Raw genomic sequence first — 24,073 nt, 5'->3', positions numbered from 1 at the left:
TTTGAATGTATTCTCAAGTCCACCCAGATTAAATCTCCCAAAAGTCTTTATATGTGTTAAAACTGTATAGAATATTTGCTGCTAGCATATTTCACATTTTAAAATGCACGTCGATAAATATATACATTACCCGGTTATAAAGCATGCGTCAAAATCGGATGTTTATTGTCGAAAATTTCACTTCACGGGATATACTCGAAATACCACAGATCACTAGACTAGGTTGAACTTGTTTTATAAACCAGATTTGGGCCTTTAATTGTGTTCGCAATGTCGCAATTTGTAGGAAGAGTGAGTAATAACCGATAAAAGTGGAAAACATAGATTACTGGAGATTTTTGGACGGGAAAACTAACAAATTAGACTGGACTTGCTTTCGCAAGGACCTGGCACCATGTGGACATGGCCAAGGACCCTAGAACTCTTGGTCGTCTTGCAAGTGCCATTGCCGTCACTCTTATGGGCAAGCACAAACCTGTATACCATCCTTCCGACGATTGTGGAGACTATGTTGTGGTAACAAACTGCAAGTATTTAAATGTCACAGGAGAGAAGATGACCCAGAAGTTGTACAGAAAGCATAGTGGAAAGCCTGGTCATTTAAAAGAATGGACCATGGCTGACCTTCAGAATAGAAAGGGTGGAAGTGAAATCCTTAGAAAGGCAGTATCAGGTATGCTACCGAAAAATAGTCTACGGAAGTATCGTTTGGCCCGACTAAAAACGGTTGAAGATTCTCAGAACCCATACGCAGATAATATCGTTGCTACCTGGGAGGAGGGCGTGAAAATTGTCGAGAACGCTAAAAAGACCACCAGCTGACAGTCATGTTAACTAAATTATTGTTTTGGGCATATTTGTAAATAGCATAATAAATTGTAAAATATTAGATCATTCGAACATGTTAATAAATTAAAACATGGACAGGTATACATATAATGCGCACAGCAATCGTTCATTGTAGGGAATATTAGACTGGAGCATGGTTTATAAATAGGATGAGTTCAGGCTATAGTAATAGCTCTTAGGTTTAAGCACTAAGCTTTTGCTTGTGCTGCTCGACTACGAAGGTTTCGACGGGGAGCCGGTGTAGACGGTGGCACAGAGGTATCTACGGTTGATATGTTTACTTTACGGCCCCTCGTGGCAGCAGTCGACTTTGTGAGCGTTGATGAAACCTGTTTGTGACTTGTCACGCTGCTATTTGTGACGGCTGTAGAATTAGATGACACGCTTGAATCCGATATAGATGAACTGTTGCTGACAGATCTAGATAAAGCTGGTGTGCTTAATGTTACAGTGGGTGCTTTTGTGACAGGTTTGGAGACAGGCATCGGCTTTGAACCTGAAACGATCCGTTTACTAACTGCACGTGCAGACTTTAGGGGAGACTTCATAAACGATCGAATAGGAGATGCGGTACTCTTGTTGACTGGAGGTACAGTGAGCTTGGTCTTGGCTGAAGATGGTACAGTTCTGGTACTCTCAGGAGATATCATAAATCTCGGTTTGGCTGGCGACGTCACTGGTCTAGTCTTAGCAGGTGATGTGAGTGGTCTTACTGGAGATTGTCGAGAGGAGATTTTGACAACAGACGAACTAACTTTTGAATCGATTCCTTTCAACTGTGGTTCTGTTGGCTTTAAATTGTCTGGTCTAAGTTTGGGTACCACTAGTGGTGCATTTTTATGTGCCTGAGCAGCCGCTTTAATATTGAGTCTCGATAGTGCGCTATAATTAGTTAGTTAGTTACTGTGCTCAAGATTGTAAAATTCCACTAAAATAGTCCATCTAACTATGATATTATCAATACTCACGCTTTCTTCACAGGGGACAGAGTGAAGTTCTTTGCTCCACTACTACTTGATCTCTGTTCCAGAAGCTCACGGAACGTCACATTCCAAAGACGTTTTGGAATTCTATTAATTCTCAGTTGTATTTTTGATTTCAATGAGTTCGCAGCAAATTGATACTGAGTTCGTAGCTTTAACACTCTTGCGTCCACTAGAAATATATGTTAGGCCTTGGTTCTCTCCATCTGTGTTTGTTGAACATGATAAACATTATACTCACATTCAAGCTTTAGATTTCGCACCAGTGCATCTCTCTGAGCCACAGTAAGAGGTCTATTGATTTGTGCTGTCATCTCCAATAGTCCTGCTCTTACTCAAATCGCGCAATGAATTGTAGAAAGATTCTAGAGTATATGAACAAGATATAATCTGAGCTTTGATATGAAAATGAGGATCATCTGTTTACAAGTTCCCATTTAAGATACACAGCCGCCTGCGCGCCTAATATTTAAATGCCCTTCTTTATCTAAGAAGTCAGTTAAGTCATATTCTACTTAAACAAATATAAATAAGATTTCAAGAGAGTAATAATTCCGAATAACAGTCTTCAGTCTTATCCTAGAGGAAAAAACTTGAAGAAAGACAAACAATTCCACATCTAGCGTGTCTCAAGCCACGCTTCTGCCTTGTGAATCATTATAGTAATACCTTTGAAATATATTGCAATAACCGATATGGTATTTACCCTGTTGCCACTGTAGAGCAGCAGCGGTTCTCATGTTCTACTTGCAGCATATATTGTGGCATCGGATCCAGAATTCCTCACACAAGCATCGCATTACGAGTCACGAGAAAGGCCAAAGGTTACAGTATTCAGTCTCGATCTAATATTAAAAGAAGGAGTCATCAGTCAATTGACATAGCAAACGAAATATTTATTGCTCAAGGCTTGAAAAGTTAAACATTCCATCACCGCCCACAATGGTTCTCGAAGCGACTATGATAGTGTAAGCAAACAATTGATAACAGAAGTCTGGTATGAATTGTACCAACAACAGTTTGGACTGACTAGACTATGTCAATGATACTCTCAGATACTTAATTCCTCGTTAGATGACTTGAGTATTGTACTGGATTCGTTCTTGACACATGGCTAGTTGGTTCTGCCAGACTTGGAGACAATTGGGGAGCTGGAGACAAAGTGTTTGGAGCGATTTCAGTGTGTAGCAATACAATCTGATCTATTCCTCTAGCAACTAAAACTCTACTCAGAGGATATGGCTCGAATATGACTCTTTTCTCTAAAATCTGGTTGTCATATGGTAATTACAGTACTAACAATGAAACAGAGTTGACAACTCGGAGTATGTCCGAAACGGAGATTACACGCCGACTCGATTCGAAGCTCAAGTTGACGCAGTCGGCCTTTTATTCTCAGCAAAGACACAATCGAACCCGGAAAACACAGTTGGACTCATGACTTTGGGTGGTAATGGCCCAGAAGTCAAGGTCACTTTGTGCAGTGAGTTTGGTAAGATCTTGGCAGGAATTCACGATACAACAGTCCATGGTACAAACCATTTGGCCACGAGTATACAAGTAGCAGCATTGGCATTAAAACATCGACAGAACAAGATCCAGCGTCAACGGGTCGTGGTGTTCGTTGGCTCGCCTATCAAAGAAGATAGCAAGGAACTGATTAAACTGGCAAAGAAAATGAAGAAGAATAATGTTGCTGTGGATTTTGTCAATTTCGGTGAAGAGGCCGAAAACACTGAGAAGTTGGAGTCTTTTATTGAACAAGTCAATTCGAGCGATAACAGCCATTTAGTTACTATTCCTCCTGGGCCCCATCTCTTGTCAGATGTACTTGCCTCTTCTCCAATTATCAATGAAGATAGCGTGGGCGGCGGTATTCCAGGTGGATTGGGTGCAGGATCTGGAGGTGCTGGTGCCGGTTCGAGCTCGGAATTGTTTGAATTTGGTGTTGATCCTAGTGTCGACCCTGAGCTCGCTCTTGCGCTGAGAATGTCTCTTGAAGATGAGAAAGCAAGACAAGAAAAAGAGAAAGAAAAGGCTGCTGCATCTTCGTCTGCTGCTGCCACTATTCCTGAAGAAACTGCTTCTGAGGTAGCGACCGCTGAAGCGAGCTCCAGTGCATCTGCTGCTCCTGCTGCTAATACAGAAGCAACAAATGCTTCTGAGGAGGCTAAAGAGTCCGAGGAGAATAAGCCAAGCCAGATGGATACTTCCAATGATTAGATTTAGATAATAATGTATAAGATCAATGTTTGTTTAGTGACCTGCTCCAAGGTTATATTATATACTGAGCTTTTCTAGATAATATCTGCCACCATAAATGTGCCATAGCTGTTTGTCTAGAAGAAGGTAAAAATGAATGGGTGACTCCTTGACTTCTTGTGACTGTTTTGAAGACTGATAAGAACACGAAAAGACAAGCTTCTTAATCTGTAATGCTCAGTTACATGTCCACCGAGGCAAACAGACGGAAGTCATGATGGAGCGCAAATTAGTATTTACATTTGTGGATCTATTATTAATTAATTATACAGTATAATCAAAGAGATTAAACTCTCTCAATGACAATGGCAGAGGCACCACCACCACCGTTACAGATGGCAGCAACACCAATTTTTCCGTTTTCTTGGGCAAGAACCGAGGTCAAGGTTACAAGGATTCTTGCACCAGAGGCACCAAGAGGGTGGCCAATGGCAACGGCACCACCGTAAATGTTAACCTTGGAAGGATCAAGTTGAAGGATCTTGGAGTTGGCAACACCCACAACAGAGAAAGCCTCGTTGAACTCGAAGAAATCAACGTCCTCAATAGCAACATTAGCATGCTTCAAGGCCTTGGGCACAGCAAGAGATGGCGAAGTGGGGAACTTAATAGGAGCTTGAGCAGCATCACCCCAACCAAGGATCTTGGCAATGGGCTTGAGGTTCAACTCCTTGACCTTTTGTTCAGAAACAAGGATAACAGCAGCGGCACCATCATTGATAGGGGAAGAGTTAGGAGCAGTAAGAGAACCATCAGACTTGAAAACAGGTCTAGCAGACTTGAGTCTGCCTTCATCAAGACGGGCAACCTCTTCGTCAACAGAAACAGTCACACCGGGCTTACCACGAGCACCAGGAAGCTCAACAGGGCTGATCTCAGCCTTGAATTTGCCATCAGCATGAGCCTTTTGAGCTCTCTTGTACGAATTAATAGCATACTCGTCTTGCTCCTCACGAGAAATCTTGTGCTCAGCAGCAGTATCTTCACCAGCCATACCCATGGCTTGACCATCATAAGCATCTTGAAGACCATCTCTTTGAAGACCATCAACAATGGTAGCACCACCAAACTTAGTACCAGTTCTACCACTGGGAAGATAGTGAGGGACATTACTCATAGACTCGGCACCACCAGCAACCACAATATCAGCAGTACCAGTGAGAATGGTCTGAGCACCAATAATAACAGCCTTGAGTCCGGAAGCACAGACCTTGTTGATAGTAGTGGCAACAGTAGCCTCACTCAAACCAGCCTTGAGAGCAACTTGACGAGCAGGAGCTTGACCGACATTAGCAGAGTAAACATTACCGAAAACGATCTCCTCGACGGCAGAGGGTTCAATCTCAGGGACCTTAGCCAAAGCTGACTTCACAGCATGAGCACCCAAATCAACATAAGTCTGAGAAGCCAATGATCCAAGGAGACTTCCAATTGGAGTTCTTGAGGCAGCAACAATATATACAGCAGGTCTAGACATTATGACTGAGCCAAAATGGTTTTATCTTTTTAGATTTTATGTTTGATTTTGCACAGATCAAACGAGTGTGTGAGTACGAAGACGTGTAATGTATACCTGTTTAGCGCGTGATACGAGATTAACTGGTCGATTTTGAGACTGGATTTTTCACTGCAGCTTTAAACGGCGTTGAATTATTAGAACCCCTGATAATGCAACAATTTACAATTTAGTATATAAACAGTTATAGAATGATCCTTCCAAGTCGTATTTAAATAATTTATTGAAAAATCGAATAATTAGTACTCATGCTGTCATAGGGCCATGATCCAGGGCCCCTCAGCCCCGATTCCTCCGTCTCCTGCTGGAGGTTATAATCTAATTTAGGAATTCGGTTAAGGGCGAGTATCCGTTTTCGGAAATACTAGCTCAACAAAACCGGCTACTCCACTAACGCCGTTAACGGCGGGATTTCCGTCAGGGGGCAGTGATGCAGAAGTATACTCACTATAGCACTCTACGGGTACGAGTATACCAGCTACGAAGGGTACCAATGGAGTGGCATGACGATCTGGACTGACTGGATTGTCAATTGCCAAGGTTTCAGACCCAACTGATACTCCTCGAAGCGTAATAATGACTTCGCTGACCACGAAGCGACTTTCTGCAGGGCACTACTGCTAAATAATACCAAAAAATATAATTAAGGGCCCTCGTTGCCTGCCTCCGGCGGCTGGGGCTCCGCCCCAGACCCCGTAGCTCCTGCTTCGCAGGAGACTGCTGGGACCGTGAAGAGTGGCTGAAGGTAGCCCTTCCCATATGCTGCTGTCACCTGGGAGCACTGAAATATGAGCATCCGTTACATCGTTGAAGTACCTGTGGCTCCTCTGGCTTCGCTCCAGTTATTCTGCCGACGCTCCTAGCAACCTCCTGCGAAGCAGGAGCTACGGGGTCTGGGGCGGAGCCCCAGCCGCCGGAGGCACATCCCCAATTAGAAGTAAAGTTGGCATTGATCGGATATTTGAGGAGCTCGGAAGATCCCCTGATACCTCACCTGATGAATAGGCAGCATGCGCCGATTTATTTGCACTGGCGGAGCAGGTATGTTTGTAGAATGTAGAGAGTATGGGGAAATAATAATATTTATTAGAGAGGAATACAAAAAGTAGTACAAGTAAAAGTGGGTCTGGTGTGGGCCTGTTCCCAGTTCCTTAGTCATGTCCAGAGTGGTTCCCAGTTCTCAAGTGTGGTTGATGGTCAATGTTACCATTTCGTGTCAAGTGTGCATGGCTCGGGGTGCCAATGCTGTGGTCAGGCTCTAAAATCAGCTGCTTCCAGAGATCTTTCGGAATCAGACCTCAGCGAAGCAAGATCGCGAGATACGTCTGTCAAAAAGAAACCTGCAAGCAGCCGATAGTCGAAAAAGCCATTCCTATTGTGTGTCTGCCAAGGAGGTGCCAGCACAATAGAAATACCATAAAGTGAAACAGTAGAGTCGAAGTGGAGGAGTGGCCGCCGCCGGGCGCCTGGTCCAAGTGGTTTCGAATGAGATGACCAACCATAATTGAGTAGAATGGGGGGAACATGATTTGGAATCCGGATAATTGTACCATGATGTTGTGATGGCATGAGGAATCCAGGAACAAAGTGTGATAGGTTACCGTTGATTAAAGAAGAAATCGAAGTTCATCATTGTAGGTGTGGTATTGTCTTCTGGCATTATTTCCAAGAGCTCTTCTTCTCTCTCTCTTTCTAGTTGGGGTGGTGTCGTATCTCAACCAATCATAAACTTTGATAGTAAGTTTATCGTGATACAGGGCAGCTCCAATTCGATAGTTAACCGATTTGATTGCAGACAGAAACTTCAGATCTTCAATGACTTGATGATAGAGTCTGTTTTCAAACTCCTTGTCGTCAGTAGTGGGGAAAATTTCGCAAAGCTGGTTTCCAAGGCGGTTGAAGCCTTCTAGCCATCTGACCATGTTGTTGCCGATGTGAACGTTACACTTGTACTCATGTTGAGTCTCATCTTTCTTCGTGTACTCAATGGCAAAAAACTCGCCTCCAACTCGGTAGAGTCCAACATAGGCGGCAAGGTGGGTGGTTCGGTAGCACCACTTGTCTCTCAGATGCTTGCCAAACTTTCTCGCATAATTGTTTAGTGCGAAAGCCCTGTCGACAGTGAGAGGATGGAGTAAGAATTGATGATCACGAGAGATGAAGAGTCCGGTGGTGTCCAGTCCGTCAGTTCTCATCCAGTTGTTACAAGCCTCCATGAAGTCGTGGTCCGACACTCTGAACATCTTTCGAATGAAAGTGAAGTCTGTTTTGTTGAAGGCCTCGAAAGTGTTGTTGTTGACGTTATCGATAGACAGTTTCTTAAAGAAGTCAAGAGAGTAAGTCATCGAAGTACCGAAAGATTTATGATGAGAGTTCCATCGGAGTTTGTACTTGAGTTTGGAATAAAAAGTCTTTTGTTCTTCAATGGTGGCTCTTACACCTTCTGAAAGAAATTTCAATCTGGAGATCCACGTGTCGCTGAATTCTAACTGGGATTCATTCTTGGGAGCCAATTCCAAGGCATTAGGAGTGGAGATGTTCTCAGGTACATTGGATGAGGAAGTAGTAGTGGTGGTGGTAGTAGTAGTACTGGAAGAAGTGGAAGAAGTACTAGACTTCTTAAAACAATTGAAAAAACTTCTCATGCCCTTGAAATGAGAGCGAGAACCATTATTTATCTCCTGAGAGTCATCCGGGATAATTTCTTCTTTCTCTGACTCGAAAGACATTTGAATGCCAATGACCAATTCAATCACTTTTGTTCTAATAAAAGTGAAGTGGAAGAACATTGTTTCTGATTACGATGATAAACCACTATTAATTGATGATGGTGGAGTTTAACAACACAATACAAGTGATGTTGATGAGTTTAACCGAAAAGATGACCCAAGACAAGGTCAAATAAAGCTGTGAATGAAAATAGAGCACAACCAAAGTACTCGGTAACCACAAATTTCAGACGGTGGTCAAATAAAAATAGAATGCCAGTCAGATCCTTAACAACAACTAAAAGAATCTAATGGGCAACTAGTACTGCAATTACTGGAAAAAAGACACTTCCAGTACAAAATCAAGCTTTAAAAATAAAGGCTAATTGAACAAAATAACAGTCAATCAGCTAGAATCTCGAAATAGTAGTCAGAGGCAATAAAAAAATATTCAAAACGGTCAAAAACTCGCAATTCAATCTCAACTGGCAAAAATGTGGTGTAGAAAAGATAAAGAGAAGAAGAAGAGATCTTTAGAGCGGGATGCAGCCCTTATATATACCGCGGGCCCATGGCCCCATAACTCACCAGGTCCCCATAATTTGATGCTCCTAGTCACGCGCACTACCCCCATAACTTCACAACTCTCTCGAGGCAGCCGCGCGGCGTCACCGCTGGCCAACTCTTCGGGTACGGTCAAACCCTGCATTATCTCGCATATGCAGGGTGTATGCAGGGATGATAGGCGATAAGACACGGCCATCAATGAAACTACTGAAGTTGGGGCTGTACCACCGGTGGCTGGGGCTCTGTCCCAGACCCCGTTGCTCCTGCTTCGCAGGAGATACCTGGATGTTGGTCACGGGGGTTTCTTTGACATGTCTCCGTGTACAAATTTTCAGGAATAAACCAGGATCCAACATGGCTGACGGATTTCATGAGACACTATTACAACTGCATGTAATATAGAAAATCAAGTTTCAAGAAGAAAGGTAAATTCGAGAAGAGCTAAGAATGTCCATGCAGTTGCTACCGAGAGTTGACTATAAAATTAGCGAAAAGAGTATCCAATCTCTTAGAGATAACCAGTAAAAAACGCGGACGACAGCAAATCTCCTGCGAAGCAGGAGCAACGGGGTCTGGGGCAGAGCCCCAGCCGCCGGAGGCGAAAACCGGTCACTTTTATGAGCCGGTGGGGCCAAGAAAATTTAAAAATTACAGAAGGAGTACAAATGTCATATAGAATGAAGTGCAGTTATGTGGAAGAAGCGTTGGTATATGCTATCAAAAGTTGGTATCTGCAATGAATTGGTGCCACGCAATAAGGTCATCTGTCGAATTTGCCGATTTAAAATGGCGTAGCAAAAATATAAATTGGCGCGGAGCATGTTCGAATCTGGATCTAGATCTGAATGCTAGAAACCTGATGACCGATATCCAATGTGGGGACTAAGCGACAGGCAGGTTATCCCCGATAAAGATATTCATATGCATATCATTTACAAATTACTAATTGGCCCAGCAAATTGAATTATGGAGAATTTTGGGTTTCCGGAACCTGCCTGAGTATTACTCGCTTGTCAGTTGGATTTCCTGCCGAGGATGCTGCACATTAATTTCAGAAGCTTGAAGATCGCTGCATAATCTGCGGTCAAAAATACTGTCTCTCGGCGGAGTCCCCCCCCCCCCCATTATTATATATCATATAAATGTAATAAGACAAGGACTTTTTCAACTTTACTTCAATATCTTCTCGCAGTTGAGTTAATCTGATCAGTATGAAGATATCTGAGGTTGCAAGAGTTCAAACTGAATTCAGTGATGTGGAAAGTGGCCTTGCATATGCTGATGCGAGAGGGGAAGCAGAAAACAAGCCGGGAGAACTGCCCGGAGAGTTGAGAGTTAGTCATAGTCATAGAGATAACATTTTCGAGAGTTTCTCTGGTGATCATTCAGAAGAAAATAATAATACTAAGAGCGAATTTGATGTCGAAACATTCAGTACGGCGCCAGCCGAAGTTACATCAGAGAGTAGTACCGCCGAACCAACTCTATTAACTGCATTTGAGAGAGGCGACCCTGATGACCCTCACAACTATCCGATATGGAGAAAGGTTTGCCATTCTCTGGTACTAGTATGTATGTGTTTTATCACTGCAATGTCTTCTGCTATGTATACTCCAGCATTGGTGGATATTGAGACAAAATATAATATCTCAAGAGAGCTTGCCCTGTTATCCACTGGTATGGTGCTCGTAGGGTACAGCTTTGGACCGATCATTTGGAGTGGGGTGAATGAAGCGTTTGGAAGATGGTACGCATGGACGGTGGGTTTTGCTATTTTTCTTTTATTCCAGATCCCGACTGGACTGGATCCGAATTTCCAGACCCTACTAATAGGACGGTTTTTCCAGGGCTTTTTTGGAGTTAGCACGCTGGTGACATTTGGAGGTGCCATGAGCGATGTATGGGACTACTCCACTAGAAGCTATGCGGCAGCTGCTGCTGTGTTTGCTATATTTGCTGCTCCTGCTTTGGGTCCTGTCATTTCAAGTTTCTTTATTAAATGGGTAAGTTTTGGCTGGATCTCCTGGATAATAATTATTCTGGGTGGTGTGGTCTTGACCCTTGACATACTTTTCATAAAAGAAACATTTCCTCCTGTCTTGTTACGGAACAAGGCTGTGAAACTTCGAAAAGAGGGCCACAATGTCTGTGCTCCACTTGAGGCAATCCCGCCAACTTTAAAAAATTTAACAACAAAATACGCAATTAGACCGTTTATCATGTTAGTAGAAGACAAAGCTCTGGGGTTCCTATGTGTGTATGCCGGAATCTCTTACGGACTCTTATATACAGTGTTAGCAGCCCTTCCTGTTACTTTTTCGACCTACAGGAAATTCTCATTCATTCCAACCTATCTACCTAGTATATCTCTTTTAGTGGGCGTAGCAATGACGTCCACCTTCATAAGTGCCACCAACAGAAACTACGTGCGGGCACTAAAAATGTCTGGTGCAATGGTTCTGCCCGATCAACGACTAAAGCCCATGATGTTGGCTGCTCCACTTCTACCAGTGGGTTTATTTATTTTTGCATGGACTGCTCCGTTCCGACATGTTCATTGGATCGCACCCGTAATAGGGTCTGCCATTGTAGGCTTCTCGACCTCTACTATTTTCATTTCCTCCATCTCATATATGATAGAATCCTACAAACAGTATGCAACTTCTGCCTTTGCACTGAATGCTATTATCCGGTCTCTAGTTGCTGTTCTGTTGCTGTTGGTTTTCTCCCGCATGGTAGAGGCTATGACCCTCCAAGGAACCTTCTCTTTCTTTGGGGGCGTGGCGATTCTTATTGCTCCAGGGCCATTCATCTTGCATAGAAATGGAGACAAATGGAGAAAAGCCTCTAAATGGGCATAATGTTTTGTTTTTGATTTCAATTGATTGTTTCTTGTAGTCTACTGGTGTTGCCTCCGGCGGCCGGGCTCCGCCCGGACCGGTTGGTGCTCGCTTCGCGAGCAGCATTACGGAAATGACAGGGTTATCTCGCCGTATGCTTGTTTCATTATTTAGTGAAGTGAAAAATAGAGCAACCGTGTGACTGTACCCTGGCTGCCGTAAATGGCGAATTCAGGGGGTACGAAGTTCACTATGTAATATTATGTCACGTGATTTTGATATCTGCAGCCGTTTGAAAATATATTTCATGTTGAACAGTTAGCTCCTACTGCACTTCATTCAACGCAAAAACTGTACTTTGGCAGGACCGATTGAGCTATGCCGAAACGAAAAGACATTTCCCTGAATGAGCGCCAGTTCATATTGAGTCTGCTGAAAGATTCTCAGAGACTGGATGGACGTGCCATTGACCAGTTCCGAAAAGTGGATCTAAAATTTGGCGATAGTCTGGGTCACGCAGAGGTTCAACTGGGTAAAACTCGTTTGGTCGTGCGAGTATCCGCTGAAGTCAGTAAACCATATGAAGACCGTCCTTATGAAGGTACATTTATAATCACAACCGATGTGTCTTCTATGGCATCTCCTCTGTTCGAAAACAACCGGTCATCTGATGATGAGATGCTCATGACAAGACTTATTGAAAAAGCTATTCGAAGATCCAATGCTCTTGATCTGGAAAGTTTATGTATTGTTGCTGGTAAATCCTGCTGGATGATTCGTGCTGATGTTCACTACTTGAGTTATGACGGCGGTTTAGTAGATGCTTCTTGTATTGGAGTCATTGCTGCACTGATGCATTTCCGACGTCCAGATACCTCTATCGATGGAGATCAAACCATCATCCACTCAGTTGAAGAAAGGGTCCCTGTGCCACTATCTATTTTGCATGTCCCAATCTGTGTCACGTTCTCGTTTTTCAAAGTCGACGAAGTACCATCTTCTACAGAGAACCCTGTAGCCGCTATTCCAGGATCTGGTCAGTCTGCCAATGGCGTACCAACTGCTGATGACAGTGCAATCCTGGTAATCGATGCCACTGCTCAAGAAGAAGCTCTCCGTCATTCCGAGCTGACGATTACCATCAACAAAAACCGCGACATTTGCCAGATCGCCAAGCCTGGTGGATACTCTGTTGAAGCGCTGACGATTTTGGAATGTGCCAACAAAGCATACAAGATTGCCACCAACATCACTGACCTGATCTACCGTCGTTTGAAAGAGGACGAATCTAAGCGAAACGCTGGTAATCTCGTGCCTCTCACTGCCGAGAACGAACGTTAGGCTTGCATCGACACCTGAATCAACTCCCTAGAGTTTCCATGCTGGTCTGGAACACACTACATCCTCACCTCTTTCCCTGGATCGATATGTCTTACTCCCAGCAATGAGTTGGCGTTTTTGTACTGTATATTTATTTATTCTCTCTCTGCAGCCCCACGCTACTCCAGTGAAGCTGGAGCCACAGGGTCTGGGGCGAAGCCCCAGCCACTGGAGGCAAACTGGCACCAACAGACATTTGCCTCCGGTAGCTGGGGCTTCGCCCCAGACCCCGTGGCTCCTCTTGCTTCGCTCGAGTCGATATCGAGGGTCTGATGGTAAAGATTGGTATCACGTGTTTGATGTGCGCCAGCGCGCTTACGTCGGCAGGTCCATCGTAGCACTTCGCATTTGATAGCGATGCCAAGCACCCCTGAAATGAATCAAGGTTCGGTTGACGGGTTTACAGATTTCGGATCCTAGTTATTATTATTACACATTTGTTCTGGAAGCGTGGTTATCGGATAGTCAAGGCTCCAGGACGGCATCAAGCAAATGCCCAGTTCACGGTCTAATATTAGGGTGGAGGTCACCTTTAAGAACCCCGTAGTCTTTGCTGGTGAGTCTCTGAATGCCATAGTCACGTTCAGGAATATATCTGTTGGTGAATCTGGTCTTGAAGAAGGTGGTAGCTCTGGTTACAGGGGCAATAATGGTCAGCAGGGAGGTGGCCATCAGCGATATAAGTCGACAATCGATGCCAGTTTATCACAGAAGCCTCGCCCCCACAGGAAATTGGGCCGAAGTGCTGACTTGTCAAATGGAAAAGATCCTATATTAGAGGCCGATTCTGACAACAACCACTTAAATGGCAACGGGACTAAAAATGGTCTGGAAACAGATCGTGAAGCTGTCAGTGGAAGTGCCCATGGAAGCGATGGCGTCCCCACTGAAGCATCGTCTGGTATAGACTCGTCGGTGGATTCTCCAGTTAGAGAGAACAGTAGAGCTGCTCTTGCAGATGATGATGACGACTCCTCGTGGCTTTCTGGTCGTCGATTATCTATGCAATTGGCCAATTCGTTTCGAGAGTTCTACAATGGCGGTAATAACAGTTCGACTGCTATCACAAGGTCGTCTACAGGACTGGGGCGCTCGGCTTCAACTGCTACGCGAGGTGGTTCAAAATTAACCAGATCTTCGACTGGTGCAGGTGGCAGATCCGGTATAAATGCTTCTGGTGACAATGGTGCTATCAGCTATCAATCCAGTCTCGCCGCCAGTCGCAATAATCTTGCATTGGCAGGCTCTCAAGGACTCCCGCCAGTAAATCTCTTGATGGGATTTGCTCAATTGCAAGGATACTTTCAAGTCGATGACACGATAGTGTCGGCGGAGGTATTTGAACATGTAAAGACACAGGGAATTGTCGTTGGTCATAATGGATTAGAGTATAAGAGTGGTCGTGGTGACACTGGTCTTCTAAGAGGACTGACCTCTGGACTAGGTTCCTTTGGTGGGTTTGGTTCCTTTTTTAAATCTGACGATAATCCGAATAGTAATCCCACGGCTCGCCATGGTGTTTCTAATTCTGGGTCGGGTGCCAATAACGGCCCCTCTGATATCCCCATCTTTTCGACCCCGCAGTCGCTACTGTTTGTTGATTTGAAACTGGCTCCTGGTGAGTCAAAGTCTTTTAGCTATCAACTCAATATTCCAAAGACACTGCCACCGTCTTGTAGAGCGAAAGCCATCAGCATTTACTATAACCTTGTTATTGGAACCCAGAAGCTCAGTTCGCGTGGAACTCCCGAACCAAAAATTATTCTGGTACCATTCCGAGTGTTTCCCTTTGTCGATAGTTCTGGTAACCAGCCCAGCCACAACCTTCATGATCCAATTGTATTAAAGAAAGATGAGGCCGTCATTACTCAGCTTAACGAAAGACGACCAAGTGTCAAAAGTTTTGAGGCTCTGGAGCAAAAACAACGATCGCCTAATACTAATCAGGATAGTCCTGCATTCAAGAAATGTAAAGAAGATTTTACTAATTATCTTGATGACCTCTTAACAAACACTGAACCTCTTTCAGGGGATACATCTCTGAGCGATATAAAACTAGGCCAAGAATCGTCTCGTCTCTTACGGCATCGGTCATCGCTCCCTGTAGTGGGTGGACAAGAAGAATATACAGCACGAGAGAATATCGATTTTTTTATTAAGTACTATCAACAGATACAAGCTCAACAGTCACAAGCATCTCCCCAACTGGCCCTCGAAATGCCCAATTCCGATTCGCAGTTTGATCCACCTTCAATATCACCCCCACAGTTGCAACCACAATTAGCACCCGAACTAAAAACATCATCGATGCCCCAGCTAACGTCTCATAAAGTCAGCTTCGACATTAACCTCCATGGTCATCGTATTGCATTTATTTACCTATCAAGACCGATTTATAGAATAGGAGAAGATATTATTCTCGTGTTTGATTTCACCAGTTCTGTTCTAAACTGTCATCATATCACTGCCACATTAGAGACTACTGAGAAGTTAGGTGCCGATATTTCATTGAAATCGCCACAAGAAGTCGTGTCCATAACTCGAAGGATATTCTCACACACTGCTATTTCAACATTTGCCTCATCCAGAACATGTCTTCAGTTTACAATTCCATCCACCGGCACGCCACAATTCAGTACATCAGACATTTCGCTGGGATGGTCAATCAGAATCGACTTTATCACCAGCTCACATCGCTTGCCAGATGACCAGCAGTCACTACTCAAGCATGCATCACCTCCATCAGCCTCTTCTACGGTCCTTCGAGCAAAATCGGCCCTTGCTAGTGAGACTTTTAGTTGTCGTATCCCTATTCAGGTGTACCCAACAAATCAAGATATCCGGGCTCTTTTGGACCATCATTCCGGTATGATGAGTAGACGTTGGGTTATTTAACCAGTGTTAGCTATTTATATACGGTCCGAGCTTTTCAAATGGCGGACCGAACCATGCCAGCATATTTGGCTTGCCCCTCATCATTAACAGGATGGAACCATTTGTATTTATAGTATATATAATTTATGCATTTCTATCATTAGTACTCTGGTTGGTAGTACCAGTTTCCAGGGAAGGATCTGAAGTAGTAGCAGTGGCATCAGTTGGAGTTGAAACACTCTCATCCTCAGCTGTAGACTGTTCTTCAACTATGCTCTCAGCACGTTCATTTGGTTGTGGTGAAGTTACCTTTTGCCTACGTCTTGCCGCCCATCTTGCTAATCCAGCGAAATATCCTTCCTGACTGGGCTGTTCGGCCGTAGAAGACACTGTACTGCTCATTGACTTTTGCGACTTATGGCTGGTTGTCTCTACTGATTCAGCTAGCGACTTGGAGTCACTACCATCTGATGTTTCACCTGTAATGGACGTATTGTCCTCGTTTTTAGGGGTTGGGCTACGAGATGCTTGAGTTGTGCCCGTAGGACTTGTTCCCCACAAATTGCCAAACACTTTAGAAACACTCTTCGCTATTCCTTCACGCGCATTGGCTCCATTGGACGACAAGGATTCCCCAAGATGTTTGGGTTCAATAATATCGAATAATTCCTCGTCTGTAAACTTGTTGAAAATTCTGTAATTGTTCGACATCTTCCACTCCTTTGCCCAGTTATTGTTGTACAAAGTAAGCGGATTTCCGGTAATGTCACGAGCGAGCATTGGAGCTGGCTTTGAACCGATCTTGGTCAAATATGTGTCGTACTTTACAGATGCAAGTAAATGCATAATATAGTCCTCAAACTGAACCCTGATAAAATCTTCGCTACCATGGAACAGCAACCCCAGACTCTTGGTAGGATCCTCACTGTTCCAGGTATCTTTCACAGCTTGATTAATATTCTCAATCCATTTTTTGTCAGCTGATGAAAGAGCCAAAGCAGATTCAAGGGACTTGTTTAAAATTTGGACGCTGTCATTATCCATCTACAAAGTTAGTACAACTTATTCATTTACTGACCATCCTCAGAGCGCTCCGCATGATACTTACGTTGACAATAATATCAGCAATGGTGTTCTGTTGCGAGAGAACAAGTGAGTTGGTGCTGCCGACCAAGAAATACTTTGTCTCATCAGCATGAAGCTCAGAAAGTTGTTGCAAAGGCACATAAGGACTGAAAATTCCTCCTCCTGCAAACAGTTGAAGAGGTAGACCCATGAATGCCAATAGGGAGCTTCTATCGCTGGTTCTAAGACTTGTTGGCTTCTTTAAATTAGTTTCATAACTGCTTAATAAGGGAGATCCGCAGTCTTCTAGATTGTTGATAAGATTCGGAACCAACGAAACAATCGAAAATTGTGAAGCACATAGTAACTCTGTATTGGAAGCAAAAAAAAGCACTCGCTTCTCAAGCATAAGAGCTTTGAGAATAACCAGCACTTTAGGACCAAGTCGGTAGATGAGTTCTCTAAGAGGCATCCCAATGTTCATGGATGCATCATCTAATTTGTAGGTGAATATCTGGGTGAGATTTTCATACAAATTATCAATTAATTGGCGATCTTCAAAATCACCCTGGATGAAGTATGCTCGCGTGACCACTGCCAATTTCTCCTTGATAGGACCGAAGATAGGTTTCCGTGCGACCACGACAACAGATTTTTGCACTGTAGAACGTGTTATATCATCAGTGACGTGCTTGAGTTCTTCCGTTTTAATCTGTCGATTACAAGATATACCAAAGAGTGTAGTGACATTCTTGAAATCGGACTGTTCGATAATATGACCGTCTTTGTCACGTTTAGGAGTAGTATTGACAGCGATTTTCTTCTCGTCATCATATAGCAGAGTGAAGTAACAAAAGTTTTCATCACGCACATGACTTCCGTCAGGCAAACTCTGGAACGCAAGGTATGGCCAAACTGATGACTTGTCACCATCGGGCCCAACCCAGTATTCGACCTCGGGCCCTCTGGCGTGATGGAAACCGACAACACATACTCCAAAGATCAAGTTTTCTTCTGACGACGACTCTTCCTTTACTGCCTCTATAGGTTTGAGCTGGAATGAGGTGATCCTCTTCGGCTTAGGAATGGGTTGTAAATTAGGTACTGGAGGACCAACAGGCTCATCATGCTCCAATTCCACTTGGGTTGGCTTATCATTGTTCACACTAGCCGATTGTGAAATAGTTTCAGATTCTTTCGTGGCCGACTGATCAGAAGGCTCAGCTGATGGAGGAGATGAATTGGCAGCCAATGCAGATGGTCCAAGAGCAGTTGCTCCACTTAGGATACTCCTCGACTCCTCTTTTACATCTGCTGGAAACGAGCCCGATATGGGAGAAACAATGGTCTTTAGCTTGGCCTTGCTAAAAGTCCGCCTTTCTACTTTTGGTGTTTCAGTAGCAGAATCCATTTGGCTCTCGAAATTACTCACCAGTCTTGAAACGAGTCTATCTTGGGGTCCCTTGGAATAGGAGCCATAATCTATTGTTCCAGCGGCTTTTTTACCAGGAGTTGAGTTTTCTTCGGAAAAGCTGAATGACGACTCTGATGCAATTGACCGCTGTGGAGATGTCCTCTCTGGCGATTGTAAGACATTACCATCTTGTTTATCAGCCTTAAGCTCGCGTCGATCTTTGTATGGATCAGAAATCTGAGTCGAACTCACTTCTATAATCTCTGCTTCCTCTTCGTCATCATCATAACCGTCGTCATCTTCATCTCCATTTTCATCTCCATTTTCTTCCCCATTTTCTTCCCCATTTTCAACGGTCATTTCGTTACCATTATCCTGGACGTTGCCGTTGGTGTCCTGAACATCTTCGTGGCCATCAATCTTGCCATTCGTCTCGTTATGCCTGTTGTTTTCTTCTTCTGGCTCATACGTTGCATTACTATTGCTCTCATCAGCAGCATTGACATCCTTTCGGTCTTTTTCACTCAGAGGACTACCTGTGAGATCTATCGTTTCGTGGTCATCTGTAAAGGTACTATGGTCCTCGCTTCCTGCTTCTTCAATAATCAGAGTTGAGTCCTGCTCTTCTGACTGGCTGGTCGCAGTGTGTGATTCTTCTTCATCTTTAGGCAAAGGAAATCCACCTGGGATGACGTCTGGAGGACTTCCATCGTCTCCAGAGGGTGGAGTTTGAAAATCCTGGCGTGAGTTTGGAGTTGACGGTGCTGTATCGATATTTTCTACATTAGATAAGGGGCTGTTGTCGTTTTCTCTCTTATTACTACGAGAAGGCGTCTGTGGAACAGGAATAGAATTCCTTTTGGACGGATCATCATGGCTATCGCTTTGAATGTCGGCGTCGTCTGTGTTGTCTTCACTATTGTCACCGTCGTTATCGACGCCATCCGTGGTGTCGAGACTCCCGTTATTCTCTACATCTTTTTCTTCTGGTTCGACGTCATTTTCTGGTAGCTCTTCACTTTTGCTGTGTTCTTGATCTTCTTCTGGCTGTTCGTTGATGTCTTCATCAGCGTTTGTATTTTTCTCCTCGATGGTCGTTGGTCTCTGAGGATGGTTTTCGGAGTCCATTTCCTCTTCAGTTCTAGTTGGTTCAACTTGATTTGATCCAGTTATTTCTAAATCACCCTCATTATCAGGGTGATCTTCCTCAATTCGCTCATGCGCGTGATCCATAACTACTCAAACCAACCAGTAATCAATATATCTTGTCTTCCTATATTCGATCTCGGAGATATTTGTTATACTCTTCAGCTTGTTCCAGGTATTAAGTACTGTTGATTGATTGTCTGACCCACGTCAAAATCTCAGCAAACTGAAATCAATAGTACCTCTTGATATGTACTATTTCGTTTAGAGGCTGGCAGTTTCGTCTACACAAGGTTAAATTTCCAGTTATCTAACTCTAAACAAAAAAACAGCCGTCTCTATGTTTTGAAAGTTTATTCGCAAAAATGGCTAAGCTTTTCAAGGCTCAGTTTGGTTGACATCCACACAAATTGGCTTTAAAGTTTCCTATGAAAATAATAACAAAGCAGCGGGACGAATAATTTCCAGGGTTGAAGAATTGTAATAATAGTAATTACAAATATAATTGACTGGTTAATTGTTAAAAGTGATTTGATCGGCGATTTTTTTTCGTATGATCCCCACGTCACTTTTTAAAGATGTGTGTAATGAATATCGCGTACAGAAAAGTAACGCCAAAAAGAATAGTAAGAAAATCGCTATCTGGGTGGTAAGATACACGCTTCCTCACTGTCAGTAGTATGCTGTAATTATGCACATTGAAGTGTAAAAAAGCGACGCACATCTATCACGTGAAGTTCATCTAATTAACGAAAATGGCGCTCAGGGGTAGACGCGGTTCTGGCAATTTTCAAGCGCGCATCAACGGCTAGCATGACAAAATGTACTCTGAGCGAGATTCAAAATCTACGGTATTGACTTTTTATTTACGGACTTTATATATAACTGATAATATAACGATAGTGTGCCATCGATTGTGCTATTTAGGATGATCAAAATACTACGACCCAAAAACTTTGCTATTATTTTGGTGGTGGTGCCGCACTGTGTGTCCTGAGGATGTGCGTGTCTCACACAATCCTTGAACGGGCGTGGCTGTATCTTAGATTGTGAGATGTGGCTATCATAGGATGGATCTAAAATAGTGCCATCTCATCTATGATGATGGACTCTGTTTAAAAAAAACTCTAGGTTTCTTAGAGTTTTTTTTTTGAGGTCTCTGTTGTTATTCGCTTGGTTCTATGGATCAGGATAGAATTGATGTATGCATGAATGTTTGATGCCTTCACCCCTCAAAGCAAGGTTCATGCATTGAAAAAATCAATACCAGTGGCTATGGCGTACCGTTTTGATCTGGTGATGCTGTTATCAGTTAGCAGCCGGATGACAAGGAGCTATAGATAACATAGGGGATTTAGAGGGGTAAAAAGCGGGTTCATTCTCCCTACAAGAGGAGGATCCGTAAGCCCACCCATTCGTTACAGTCCATCCAAGCTCAAATATCAAAGGCCTGTCTCGTCCCCTTCTCGGACAACGGGCAAACTACCCGTAACGCAAAAAAGAATGAGTCGCTAGCGACACCAGGTTTCGATCCTGGAACCTCAGGGTTATGAGCCCTGCGCGCTTCCATTGCGCCATGTCGCTGTAGATAAAAATTTTGGATCCCTTACGAAATTCATGCCAGTATCCCCCTGTTCGCAGTCACAAAAAAAAGATATCTAGCGACACCAGGTTTCGATCCTGGAACCTCAGGGTTATGAGCCCTGCGCGCTTCCATTGCGCCATGTCGCTTGTAATTTGTTTAATTTATTTTGAAAAAGATGTGAGTATTAAATATATGTTTTCCAGTGAAACGGTTGTTAGGGTGAAATACTGAATAAATTCTTATTTTAAGTCCTGCTAGTGGTATTTCAGCATCTTTAATGACGTACCCCGACTGAACGATCACGTATGTAACTTCTGTGACAATTCTGCGTTGAGTCGGCATAGTATGCATGTTAATTAAATGTTGCATGCCGAGCTTAATCCAGCTATAGGGTAAATACAGGTTGAATAAAATTGCAATGAAATCATTAAGCACAAACCAGATTATTCAATCTCAAGGAAGCCGACATATCAGCCTAGCAATCTAACCAGCTAAAGTTTAGTTAGACTAGCGATCCGGCTAGAACACTGTAAACGGACGAGCTGCAAGTGCACATGCAGCCGCAGGATCAAAGCGTCCTCGAGATCACGATCCAACCGATATCGGCACTAACGTCTCATTCATGTGATTCTCACGTAAACAAACAACAATGACCAAGTCAGCAGAAGAAGTTCCTGTAAAAAGGAAAAAGGGTCCTTATAGTAAATCAGGCTGCAAAGAATGCCGTCGGCGAAAGGTCAAGGTAAGAAAATGACACTCACAGCAGCCACAATTATAAGGAGACGAACTAACCGAGTCTACTAGTGTGATGAATCTAAACCGACGTGTTGGCAATGCGACCGGCTCCAAAAGGTATGTGTATATGAGATTAGAAAAACCACATCCAGTAAACTAAAAAGAGGAGACGCACCAAAACAACCTCCACCCATGAGATCAACATATCACAACCCACCGACTCACACTCTGGCCGCAGAGGTCCCACCAGAAGTAGAACCTGAGAGAAATAGAGAATTTACAGGGCCAAACTCAATCAATGATAGTATAGCCATTTCAGGGGGCGAAGACCTGCATTCTCGGTTGACATCTGTTTTGGGAGCTTTGAGCGACCTTCGGTCCGGCACAGACACTACGCCCACATCATCAAATACCTCACCCACAAAGCCAGGAGATTCAATGACTATTACCGAGCCACCACCATTCTTCGATGAAGCTCTGCTACATGACGAAGACTGGATCTCACACGCGGGACTACTTGCAACCAACCTCAATGATCTAGTAAGCATGCGACTGGGAGAGATGTCTATAGACTTTTCCAATTCGCAAAATACTATTCCGCCAACAGAACTTTTCATGACAGAGTTTGTCCAGGACAAATCAGATATCCACCACAATGTACCTGTAGACTACATCAAAGTGAGTCCAAAACACCAACCATATCTGAACGAGTTCTATCATTGGTTCGCCAAAGTCATTCTACCCTTCTCAGCACATTTCAATGGCGTTGACCTCAACCCAGTGCGAGACGTCCTATTAACATATGCTGCTCGCGAGAGATATCTCCTACTGGCATTATTAGCATGTGGTGCCACGTCATCACATAAAAAGACGTCACTCGCAGCAGATGAATTAGCCTATGGAGAGTATTTGACAACATGCATCCAATCGCTAGAACCGATATTTAATGTTGAAACTACACTAGTATCAAAGATCGAGTCAATTCTACTGACAGTGCTGGTTCTAACGTCAGACCACGCATCGAGCAGCAATCAGAACTGGCGAGCTCATCTTCAAGGAGCAAAGGAGCTACTACTAAAATACACATCCCAATCGAAGCAGTCACATGTCTTATTTCTGTGCAAAAGCTGGTACTCTTCAATTGAGCTTCTTGCAGCATTAGGAGCGCCGAACGGAGGGACCCTGAGATCAGATCGAGAGCTGGAGTTGCTAATCTCACCTGACAACCCAGTCGAAATGAAATCTCTGACACAACTTCATCTCTACGGTCCTAACGGGTTTAGTCTGTTACATGGATATTCCAAGCAATTAGTGACTCTAATTCGTGACATGGTAAAGCTTCTACATAAAACGAGACCCTGGAACGATGATAGAAAAAGTTTGCCATCAGGGGCCGATAACCGGAGCATGGATCTTATATCGTACAAGGAAGTATTGAGGGTCTTATCAGGGTTGTATCAGCAACTAGACTACACAGTTGGCGACCCATCACCACTCAACGGCCTGTCAAGTGAGGCCGTGGAAATAGTCAAACAGAACAACAAGCAAGTCTCGATTTGCTGGTATGACGTTTCCAACAAATCATATACCCTTGCAGCACTAATAACCATGTTTACGAGTGTACAGGGCTTGTCGAAGCATTCACCTATCGTTCAGGGTGCAGTTAAAGAGCTCCTGTCACTAGTAAATTTCCTAGACGGCCGAGTAGAATCGTATGGAACGTTCATGCTCCAGCTACCAATGTTTGTTGCAGGCTATAATGTCATCGATGATTCGGATGCTGCGAAAATAGAAAGGTTTTTCAAGCTGTTAGACGAGCTCGGCGCTGGGTCTGCCAACCATGTCCTCAAGAAAATGAAAAAGGTATGGGGCGGTGCATACTCCAGCGAAGCAGCCACTAGCGGCGACGACGAAAAAGATATCCTAGCTTACTAGTATAAGTAATTATTTATTTAATGACGTATTTATTCTCAAAAAAATGAAATTCTCAAAAAAATATGACGACACCAGCAGGACTCGAACCTGCGCGGGAAAATCCCAAAAGATTTCTAATCTTTCGCCTTAACCGCTCGGCCATAGTGCCTAATATATTATAAAAAGACCCCGCGGCCACTGTCGAGACCTATCTACATAGAGCTGAGAAGGCCAA

The 24,073-nt window shown here is 43.7% G+C and overlaps 10 protein-coding genes and 3 non-coding genes across 13 annotated transcripts; 7 read left to right on the top strand and 6 right to left on the bottom strand.

Annotated features, from left to right (window-relative positions):
* Nucleotides 1-402: 402 nt before the first annotated feature.
* On the top strand, nucleotides 403-822 carry MRPL23 (mitochondrial 54S ribosomal protein YmL23; the record flags this gene model as incomplete). The annotated part of the gene is made up of 1 exon (XM_018879362.1): nucleotides 403-822. The coding sequence occupies one exon, from the start codon at nucleotides 403-405 to the stop codon at nucleotides 820-822; it is 420 nt and encodes a 139-aa protein (XP_018734488.1).
* A 2,447-nt stretch (nucleotides 823-3,269) lies between these two features.
* RPN10 (proteasome regulatory particle base subunit RPN10) lies at nucleotides 3,270-4,055 on the top strand (the record flags this gene model as incomplete). Its single annotated transcript, XM_018879351.1, has 1 exon — nucleotides 3,270-4,055. One exon carries the CDS (start codon nucleotides 3,270-3,272, stop codon nucleotides 4,053-4,055), a length of 786 nt encoding a protein of 261 aa, XP_018734487.1.
* A 325-nt stretch (nucleotides 4,056-4,380) lies between these two features.
* On the bottom strand, nucleotides 4,381-5,571 carry ERG10 (acetyl-CoA C-acetyltransferase; the record flags this gene model as incomplete). The annotated part of the gene is made up of 1 exon (XM_018879332.1): nucleotides 4,381-5,571. One exon carries the CDS (start codon nucleotides 5,569-5,571, stop codon nucleotides 4,381-4,383), a length of 1,191 nt encoding a protein of 396 aa, XP_018734485.1.
* AWJ20_240 (uncharacterized protein) lies at nucleotides 4,745-4,996 on the top strand (the record flags this gene model as incomplete). The annotated part of the gene is made up of 1 exon (XM_018879344.1): nucleotides 4,745-4,996. The coding sequence occupies one exon, from the start codon at nucleotides 4,745-4,747 to the stop codon at nucleotides 4,994-4,996; it is 252 nt and encodes an 83-aa protein (XP_018734486.1).
* Nucleotides 5,572-10,096: 4,525 nt separating the features above from the next.
* TPO1 (Tpo1p) lies at nucleotides 10,097-11,746 on the top strand (the record flags this gene model as incomplete). The annotated part of the gene is made up of 1 exon (XM_018879321.1): nucleotides 10,097-11,746. One exon carries the CDS (start codon nucleotides 10,097-10,099, stop codon nucleotides 11,744-11,746), a length of 1,650 nt encoding a protein of 549 aa, XP_018734484.1.
* A 357-nt stretch (nucleotides 11,747-12,103) lies between these two features.
* RRP45 (exosome non-catalytic core subunit RRP45) lies at nucleotides 12,104-13,066 on the top strand (the record flags this gene model as incomplete). The annotated part of the gene is made up of 1 exon (XM_018879310.1): nucleotides 12,104-13,066. The coding sequence occupies one exon, from the start codon at nucleotides 12,104-12,106 to the stop codon at nucleotides 13,064-13,066; it is 963 nt and encodes a 320-aa protein (XP_018734483.1).
* Nucleotides 13,067-13,597: 531 nt separating this feature from the next.
* Nucleotides 13,598-16,000, top strand: RGP1 (Rgp1p; the record flags this gene model as incomplete). The annotated part of the gene is made up of 1 exon (XM_018879299.1): nucleotides 13,598-16,000. One exon carries the CDS (start codon nucleotides 13,598-13,600, stop codon nucleotides 15,998-16,000), a length of 2,403 nt encoding a protein of 800 aa, XP_018734482.1.
* Nucleotides 16,001-16,123: 123 nt separating this feature from the next.
* AVL9 (Avl9p) lies at nucleotides 16,124-16,825 on the bottom strand (the record flags this gene model as incomplete). The annotated part of the gene is made up of 1 exon (XM_018879288.1): nucleotides 16,124-16,825. One exon carries the CDS (start codon nucleotides 16,823-16,825, stop codon nucleotides 16,124-16,126), a length of 702 nt encoding a protein of 233 aa, XP_018734481.1.
* A 220-nt stretch (nucleotides 16,826-17,045) lies between these two features.
* Nucleotides 17,046-19,691, bottom strand: AVL9 (Avl9p; the record flags this gene model as incomplete). The annotated part of the gene is made up of 1 exon (XM_018879277.1): nucleotides 17,046-19,691. One exon carries the CDS (start codon nucleotides 19,689-19,691, stop codon nucleotides 17,046-17,048), a length of 2,646 nt encoding a protein of 881 aa, XP_018734480.1.
* Nucleotides 19,692-21,116: 1,425 nt separating this feature from the next.
* On the bottom strand, nucleotides 21,117-21,188 carry AWJ20_233 (the record flags this gene model as incomplete). The annotated part of the gene is made up of 1 exon: nucleotides 21,117-21,188. It is a non-coding gene; the product is annotated as a tRNA-Met (tRNA).
* Nucleotides 21,189-21,263: 75 nt separating this feature from the next.
* On the bottom strand, nucleotides 21,264-21,335 carry AWJ20_232 (the record flags this gene model as incomplete). Its single annotated transcript has 1 exon — nucleotides 21,264-21,335. It is a non-coding gene; the product is annotated as a tRNA-Met (tRNA).
* A 1,027-nt stretch (nucleotides 21,336-22,362) lies between these two features.
* LYS14 (Lys14p) lies at nucleotides 22,363-23,859 on the top strand (the record flags this gene model as incomplete). Its single annotated transcript, XM_018879248.1, has 1 exon — nucleotides 22,363-23,859. One exon carries the CDS (start codon nucleotides 22,363-22,365, stop codon nucleotides 23,857-23,859), a length of 1,497 nt encoding a protein of 498 aa, XP_018734479.1.
* A 66-nt stretch (nucleotides 23,860-23,925) lies between these two features.
* Nucleotides 23,926-24,007, bottom strand: AWJ20_230 (the record flags this gene model as incomplete). Its single annotated transcript has 1 exon — nucleotides 23,926-24,007. It is a non-coding gene; the product is annotated as a tRNA-Ser (tRNA).
* Nucleotides 24,008-24,073: the final 66 nt, after the last annotated feature.

This window comes from Sugiyamaella lignohabitans, chromosome A (assembly GCF_001640025.1).
Source record: "Sugiyamaella lignohabitans strain CBS 10342 chromosome A, complete sequence".
NCBI classification, from domain to species: domain Eukaryota; kingdom Fungi; phylum Ascomycota; class Dipodascomycetes; order Dipodascales; family Trichomonascaceae; genus Sugiyamaella; species Sugiyamaella lignohabitans.
The sequence above is the reverse complement of the archived record's forward strand: the minus strand, read 5'-3'. Positions and strand labels throughout refer to the sequence as shown.